Source organism: Tetrao urogallus (assembly GCF_951394365.1).
Source record: "Tetrao urogallus genome assembly, chromosome: 5".
NCBI lineage: Eukaryota > Metazoa > Chordata > Aves > Galliformes > Phasianidae > Tetrao > Tetrao urogallus.
This window is the reverse complement of record NC_136818.1, coordinates 23,840,678-23,849,226: the sequence shown is the minus strand read 5'-3', so window position 1 is coordinate 23,849,226 and position 8,549 is coordinate 23,840,678. Positions and strand designations below refer to the sequence as shown.

At 49.5% G+C, this 8,549-nt stretch overlaps 1 protein-coding gene across 1 annotated transcript; it reads left to right on the top strand.

Annotated features, from left to right (window-relative positions):
- Nucleotides 1–2,382: 2,382 nt before the first annotated feature.
- LOC306946695 (dimethylaniline monooxygenase [N-oxide-forming] 2-like) lies at nt 2,383–8,271 on the top strand (the record flags this gene model as incomplete). Its single annotated transcript, XM_079535795.1, has 9 exons — nt 2,383–2,612; nt 3,766–3,903; nt 3,972–4,160; nt 4,497–4,659; nt 5,013–5,158; nt 5,859–6,058; nt 6,478–6,830; nt 7,023–7,092; nt 7,887–8,271. Exons 2-9 carry the CDS (start codon nt 3,772–3,774, stop codon nt 8,269–8,271), a joined length of 1,638 nt encoding a protein of 545 aa, XP_079391921.1. The 5' UTR covers nt 2,383–2,612; nt 3,766–3,771.
- Nucleotides 8,272–8,549: the final 278 nt, after the last annotated feature.

Here is an 8,549-nt window from a genome sequence, read left to right as displayed (position 1 = left end):
TCCCTGAGCTGCAGACTCATAAAGAGAGTTTCCAGGGTAACTGCAGGGCTTTATGAGCAGCCTGGCTGGCACGCAGAAAGGGGGTGGATTTCTTTATTGAGGAAAAAAAAAAGAGAGAGAGAAGATTAAATGGCTTTAAATGTTCGTCTAGTTTGTAAATTAAGAGTCCAGGTAAAGGGAATGAAAGGTTTGTCTGCTGTGCAGAGGTGTGAAAGATCTCAGTTTGGGAGGGAAACACCAATTCTGAGTATGAGGGATGGAGGGCTGGGCCTCCCTGAGTCTCCACTGGCCACCAATTGCAGCTCTTTTCTCTTGCCACCTGGATTGTTCCTGCAGAACTTGTCCCTACAGAAGTAACAGGTGCTCAAGTAATTAAGGCTGGTACTTTCCTAGCCAGCAGTACAGACAGCCCAGTAGATTTAAGGGGAATCTTGTCCTTGTGGTTGGTGTGGGCAATTCGGGATGGAACATCAGGGTGGAGGTCAGCTGTGTGGCCATGGAGGCACCACCACCAATGGGGAAAATGAAATACGATGGTCTCAAATTGTACCAGTGGAGGTTCAGGTTGGATATTAGGAAAAACTTCTTTTTGGAAAGGGTGTTTGGGCACAGGAATGGGCTGCCAAGGGAAGAGGTGTGATCACCATCCCTGGAGATATTCAAGAACTGTGAGGTGTGGTACTGAGGGAAGGCCAGTGGGCATGCTGGAGGCAGGTTGGGGTTGGACTCAGCGATCTCAGTGGTCTTTTCAAACCGTAATGATTCTGTGCTGGAGATATTGTAGAAGGACAACTCAATTGTCTTCCACAACTGCTCTGAAGAGGAGCTCGTTGATAACGTAGCCTTCTACACTGGCTCCCCTGTACTAAAATGCTTTCAGGCTGGGCACATCTTGCCTCTCAAATATTTCAGAGCACAGAGATGAATACGGAAATTCAGGTGTGTATATGTGAGTCTTGAAGGAACTCTGGAGGATCCATCTCGGCAGGACTTGGTGCTTCTTTAAGGATAGGTGATTTGTCCCCAGTGAACACCAGAGGAGAGGAAAAGGTGGAGGTGAATTCATCTCAGCGTGCTTTGGCAGGACGAGCATTGCTGAGCTAAATACAAGTAATGAGACTTCCCTGTCCCCCTGGGCAAAGGCTTCCCCCATTTGCTATTGCAGAATGAGACCATGCATCCCTCCCCCTTAGAAGTTAAATCCCCCAAGATGCTCTCATCTGTTTCCCTTCTGTCAGCTGCCTCCACATTCTGTGATGGAGAAGGAATAAAAGAGAAGATGATAGAGAGAAGCATGTGCTGCTCCCTGCATCTATAGCAGAGGCTGGAAACTATAAATGCCTGCATCCAGCCACTTATTTATTTGCTTGTGCTTAGCTGATGTAACCTGTGGTTTGACACTGATATTTTGCGTGTTGAGGGTGGGAATGTATTGATTCAAGGTAGCTGAGACTGAAGCTTGCTTGGGGAGCTGGGGAATTTGCCATGATCCTGAGACAAAGTGGCAGAGAAATTAATGGTAATACATGCAAATTAATTCAGCAGAATTAAAAGAAAAAAAAAGCTGTACACACAAATTATCTCAGCTCTCAGCACAGAGATCTGAGTCACAGTGAACTGCTGTCTGAAGGCCTCAGCATGGAGCTTGGAGGCTGCCAAAAGGTCAAATCAAAGGCTGAGAATTACTGGGAAATTAATGGGGCAAGATTGGGTGTGTTATATTAATCTGTGCTTCACCTGGATCGCTAAAGGAAGAAAGATGTAGAAAAGCAAAATAGAGGATGGATATGAATCAGAATAATTACTGTCTAACAGAACTGTGCAATGTAGTTATTTTATATATTGTACATATTATGTATTACAGTATGTTTTATATATTTATATATTGTGGTGGGAGAAGCTGTGCATTCTGCTGGGCAGGTGAGCTGGAAGCAAACTTCTGAGTCACTGTGCATTCCTGCAGTATACAGTGGAAATGAGTTTGAGAGGAAGCTAGAGGGTGCTGCTGCCTTTCTCACATAGCACGTGATGTCTCTGGGGAGAGCAAAGGCAAAACTAGTTAAAAATAAACTTTAAAAAAAACAAAAAACGAAACACCACAACCAAACAAGAACGAAAAATCCTATTTTAATAAGATCATTTGGAAAAGGTACACCAGGGTGCAGAGGAAGCTCAGGTGCAACTCGTGGGTGACTGCTGCATGTGAGGAAGGTGTACCAGAGCCAGGATCACTCTGCGTAAGCTGTGGTAGGCAGGATTTGGGCAAAGAAGCAGCCTCCCCAGTGCCTTTCCTAAGAGTGATCCAATTGTTGGGACCCAACAGCAGCGCAGATGCAAAGCATCTGACCTCCATTTCCTCTGCCAACCCAGACTCATTCCTCCAACTCATTAAGGTTTGAGCTGTCCTTTGACAAAATCCTCAAAATTGACTGTAGGGTGTACGTGGAAAACCTTGCCCCTTTCATTGGCACCAAGTCCAATATACTGCTTCTGACCAACCCTGTCTGTCCTTCTCCACCTTCCTTGGTCCCCGCATCTCCTACTGGTGGCAGCAGTGGGGTACTTGGGGATGTCTTCACTCATTGAGACAGCCCCTTGCAGCCAACCAAGGCATGTGGCCCCAGCACCTCCTCCAGTGACAGTGGGTGACCTCCATTTGTGGAGATTTTATGTGCAGCATTCAGTAGTCCATACCCCCCCAAGCCAGCAGGCAGGCACAGGGAGCCTGGTGGCCCATTGCCCCAGGGGTGCCCAGTGATGGGGCAGGATGCAGGGGTCCTCAGGCACAGACGCGACACCAGTGTCATGGGTGGGAGTCCCTGCAAGCAAGCATGCTTCCTTGGGGATTAAGGTCCATGTCTTTGCTGTGCACGCATTCAAGCACTGGCAGTGAAGTAAGCATGGGTATAAAGGTCAGTGGTGCAGCAGTTCTGTGAGCAGGGCCAGGCAGAATTCCACTTCGCCCTTAAATCCATGCTTGGAGAAGCTCCAAGAGAAGACTGGATGAGTCCTAAGTAGAAAAGGCACAGTGAAAGTTTGCTCTGAATTTCTTTCTGGCTGTGTTTTACGTGTAATCAAGACAGCTGGCCAGCGGGACTGGTATCGGGGCGGGTGAGTTTGGGGGCTTTATGGAGATGGAGTGGTGACTGGCTTAAAGGCACACTCACTTTGCTATATGGGGTTTGCACCTGTTCCTGTGGCACAGAGAGCTGCGGCTGGACGAGAGCATCTGTGGGTGTACTCGAGTTCCTTGCTTCTTCCAGGTGATTTTCTCTGGATTTCTGCACTATCTTCCAGCTCCTATTTAAGTTAACTTAATCTTCGATTGTAAAATTGGTTGGAAGTAAGTTATAAATGAATCTTTCTTGAGACTGCAGGAGAAATGCTTGTTATCTAGTCAGAGTTTGCACAGACTCATTCTTTTCATTTCTCTGATTACGCTGGTTTCAGCGTAGCTCATTTTACACAGCTGAGCTTGCACTTCCTCCCCTGAGCCCTGCCCCGCCTGGGTTTCTCGCCTTGCATGTTTTGTAATGCAAGCAGCACTTTCACAACACTGCGCTACTTCTGAATCGCTGCTCCATGCCCATCAGGCATCGTGGCAGTTTTTTTCCTGAAGCCTTTTTCTTTGCTGCTTAACGGAAATTAAATACAAAAGCACAAAAACAAGCCATGGGGGTGGGAGGAAAAGTGCTGTGTTTTTGCTGATTCTGCACTCCTCGTTTCCTTGTTGGTCACTCTCTGTGCTCCCCTCGCTGCCAACAGGACACCATGGTGCACCGAGTGGCCGTCATCGGGGCAGGGATCAGCGGGCTGGTGGCCACCAAGTGCTGCCTGGATGAGGGTTTGGAGCCCACCTGCTTTGAGAGAAGCGAGGACATCGGGGGGCTGTGGCGCTTTGCAGTGAGTGAGCTCTGCCTGGTTTTCTCCTTCTGCTGTGCTCCCACAGCAGCCCTGCTCGTTTCTCACAGGACAATGCAGACTGCGGGAGGCTCAGCGTGTACCGCTCCATCATCAGCAACACCTCCAAGGAGATGTCCTGCTTCAGTGACTTCCCCTTCCCGGAGGATTTCCCCTGTTTCCTCCCTCACAGCCTCTTCTTGGAGTATTTCCGCATGTATGCTCGGCACTTCCAGCTCCTGAGGCACATCCGCTTCAAGGTGAGCTGGGACCAAAAGCAGGATGGCCTGAGGGGCTGCAGGAGCTGCCATCACATGGGTGGGACAGGGCAATGATGGGTGCGAAGCCCACAAGCTCTGCATGCTCTGGGCATCCTCAATGCAGCCTTTTTGGCTCTATCTTTTAAGTGAGGCTGCTTGAGCATGGACTGCCTTGTGCCCCCCATGCTGTGCCCCATGCAGGAGGAAGGTGTAGGTTTATTTTTGCAGTTCATACCTGAAAGGTACCCGAAGGCCCAGCAGCCCCAGCCCTTTGTGAACAGCACCTTTCTGAAACACAGCACAGTCTCTGATCCTTGCGTTATTGGGCTTTTCAAGACAACAGTTATCAGTGTGAGGAAGCGCCTGGATTTTGCCACCTCAGGCCAGTGGGATGTGATCACTGAGACAGAGGGCATCCAGGAGTCGTACATCTTTGATGCTGTCATGGTCTGTGCAGGAAACTTTCAGAAGCCCCACCTGCCGTTGGCTTCTTTCCCAGGTGAGTCCTGCCTCTGCAGTGGGGTGGGCTGGGGTTGTTCCTCTGCTCCACAAGGCTCACCAGCCAGGGCACCTGTGACCCTTGCCCCATGAAAATGGATGCGGGATATCCAGAAATGGATAAACCACCTCACGAAGATGCAACAGTGCTGTTCCATGAGGATTTTCTGAGCAGGACCATGACAAGGTTACTCAGAAAGGTGGGAAAAGGTGAAAGCATCACCACTACTGGTGCAGCTGAGAGTTCTGTGGGCTTTGCAGCACTGGGCTTGGCTGCAAAGCAGCATGACCGGGTTTGGCATCAACTCGGTGCAAATCTGTGGTGACAGGAGATGTTCCTCACCCTCTGCACAGGTATTGAGACCCGCTTCAGAGGTCAGTACTTTCACAGCCTGGAATACAAAGATGCAGCTGCTTTCCAGGGAAAGCGGGTCCTCGTGGTTGGACTCGGGAACACCGCCTGTGATATTGCTGTGGATATGAGTCATGTTGCTGCAAAGGTACAGCATCACGATGGGTGGGAGATGGGACAAGCAGGAGGGAGGTTAAAACCAGGATTTTTCTCAAAGCCAAGGTTAGCAAGACCCACCACAGGGACACGTTTCCCTTTCCTTTGCATGGTTCTTTGACCAACCGCTTCCTGGCGTTAGGCACTTGCCTTCCCTTCAACCACTCACTCTCTGAGCGAGGCTTCATCACTGCTTTTCCACTTTACTGACACACAGCCAAGCTCTTCCTGTTCCCATATACCTCCCCAAAACTTTCTACAAGCACACAGAAGATGCTAAAGCACCTTCTTGAACAGAAATATGAGACCGCTGCACCGCTGTTAATAGCTATGTTGCACACCTTTGATTTCTTCTCTCTGTCCATCTTGCAAGTACAGCTCTATCTTTGCCTCTCAGTACCCACAGAAACTCACAGTTTTGCTCCCCAAGCGTTTCCTCTCACTTGCCCATTGGGTTTCTCAACAAACAAGCCTTAAATTGAGGCCAATTGAATGAGCTTTGCAATTTCTGGAGAATTTGGACTATCTGGGAACTTTGCAAAAGCCCACCATGAACTGGTTGGTTCATCTGGACACCAGATGCCTTCATTGGGACCTTGCTCACAAGCACAGGAGTTGGGATTTGCTACATCAGGCAAAAATGGAAGTCAGGCTTCTGGGCACGAGGCCCTCAGGCCTGCCTTCTCTGCCAGGTATTTCTCAGTGCCAGGAGCACCACGTGGGTGTTCAGCCGGGTGGCAAACCATGGCTTACCCTGGGACATGCTCAACAACACGCGCTTTAATCACTTTCTTGAATGGCTTCTCCCATCAGCCATCATGAAAAGGATCAAGATTTGGAAGATGAATTCATGGTTTAACCATGAGATTTACGGCTTGGCTTCTGCTAAAAGGTGGTTGTTCTGTTTTTTTTTTTGTTGTTGTTGTTTTGTTTTGTTTTGTTAGAATGTATTTTTTAATAGTGTGAAATCATCTTTCATTTCAAAGGATATTTGCAGAATAGCAAACCATCAGAGAGGATTTTTTTTTTCACTGATAATGCATTTAGTATGGCTTCACACTCTTGGTGCCTGTTTACAGTCCTGTTGGGTTCTGGGAACTCAATGTTGTCCATGTCCTAGTATCAACTCCACCCCACATCAGGGTGTTTTGCAATGGTTAATCAAGCCACAGGGGGCAGAGATCCAAACCCGAGGCACACACCCCTCACATCCCTCCCAAGCACCGCTTTCTTAGGAAAGGCCACAAAAGAAATATTGCGTCTCCCTTGGATGCTAACATTTCTCTCCTTCTTTTTTTTTCCATGCAAAAGTTCCAATTTTAAATTCATTATCAACGAAGAGCTGCCATTTTGCATGCTCTCTGGAACCATTGTGCTGAAATCAAATGTGAAGGAGTTCACTGAAACTTCAGCCATTTTTGAAGATGGAACAACTGAAGAGAACATCGATGTGGTGATCTTTGCCACAGGCTACAATTTTTCATTTTCCTTTCTTGAAGAGTCAATTTGCAACCAACTCAAAAGTAATCGTACCCTATATAAATGTGTCTTCCCACCCCAGCTGGAAAGGCCAACGCTAGCTGTCATTGGTTTGATCCAGCTGACTGGCTCTGTGATGGTGGGAGCAGAAATCCAGGCTCGCTGGGTGACAGGAGTCTTTGCAGGTGAGAGAGAGACTGCAGGGATAGGGGAGGTGCTGAGGAGGGAAGACAGGTCACCTTGCTGCTCTTGGGACCATGCTGGGCATCACCAAATGCTTTTGGTGAAGGTGCTGGGAGCATCAAATGGGAAGAATGACTACTAACTGCTCTGCTCATAGGTCTCTACATGACTTCTGGTCTCTTTACTCTTCTCAGGCGCATGCAAACTCCCTCCCAGCAGCAAGATGATGGCTGAAGTCTCGAAAAAACAGCTGCCAGTCAAAAGGTGTGTGATGCTCCTGTACTTGGGCTCATAGAGTGAGCATAGTATGATATGCCTTTGCTCTTCATAAGCAAATCAAGCTGAGAAAAGTTGGACCTTTCTCTTGCCAAACCCTTTCTGCTGATCCATGCTGAGCTCTGGGATGAAGCAAACCCTCAGCGATGTGGGGAGGAAGCAGCATAGTATGATATGCCTTTGCTCTTCATAAGCAAATCAAGCTGAGAAAAGTTGGACCTTTCTCTTGCCAAACCCTTTCTGCTGATCCATGCTGAGCTCTGGGATGAAGCAAACCCTCAGCGATGTGGGGAGGAAGCAGCACAGCACCCATAACCTGCAGGTCCCTCTGTGGGTCCTGCACAACCCACCCTCTCTCACAGCACCTCTGCGTGGAGCTTTGTTTTCCTCTAGACAGAGGGTGCCATCTCGTGGCTTCTCCCTCCCCAGTCTCGGAAACAGGCAGCGTGGGCTGAAGGCCACATCCCATCCCCAAAGCCCACTGGAGTTTAGGGGCAGTTTCCTAGCTCAGGCCACTCTGTGGGTTGTGTTTCAGAGACCACAAGCAGGTTATGGAGACAGAGCCTCTTCCTTGTGCTAGGCCAGCTGCTGATAACCCTGCATAAAGGTTCTTTAGGTGCTTTTAGGTCACTTCATGTCACCCTACAGCAGGGCAGCCTGAGGGAGCTCAGCCAGCTTGTGTTCCTTGCAACATGGTGGCTCTTGCAAGCCCAGAGCAGTGACCCAAGGTGGGAACATAACATGCTATTTGATTTTCTGTACTGATTTTATGCCCATGGAAGGGATGTGCCTGAGAAGCGGAACTTGAAGTTGAATTTCATTAGTTACACCAGTGAGATTGCTTCGTGTGCCGGTGTGAAGCCCAGCGTGCTGCGGCTGCTCCTGACTGACCCTCGGCTGGCCCTGGCTGTCTTCTTCGGGCCCTGCACATCCTACCAGTACCGCCTGATGGGACGGGGGCAGTGGAGCGGGGCTAGGGCTGCCATCTTGACACAGTGGCAGCGGGTCTTGAAACCTTTGAGAACTCGGGTGTTGGAGGACAGTGCCTCCTCACACTCCTGGCGCTGGCTGGGCCTCCTCGCCCTGCCTACAGCACTGGTGGTAGGGTTCCTCCTCTCCAAATGTCCCAAGCTGGGGTGGGCTCCCTGGGCACGACTTATGTTCTAGAAGAGACCCTACGAGGACGGTGCCGTGCCGCGCCAACAGGGAGGTATTTGTGGGTCCAGTGTGTGTGGGATCTCACCCCTCTGTCCCTATCTGTGGTTGAAATGCAGCGGGACAAGACTGTGGGGAGGTTTGGGATGAGGCCGAAGGGCACGGTCCTCCTCAGCACTGCGGATTTGGGAACTGCAGTTGTGTTCATATGGAAACTTCTGGGAGGGGCTAGCCGGAAATAAACCTCAGCGAGCTTCTAACGGTGCTACGCATGGTGGGAGTCCACGTTT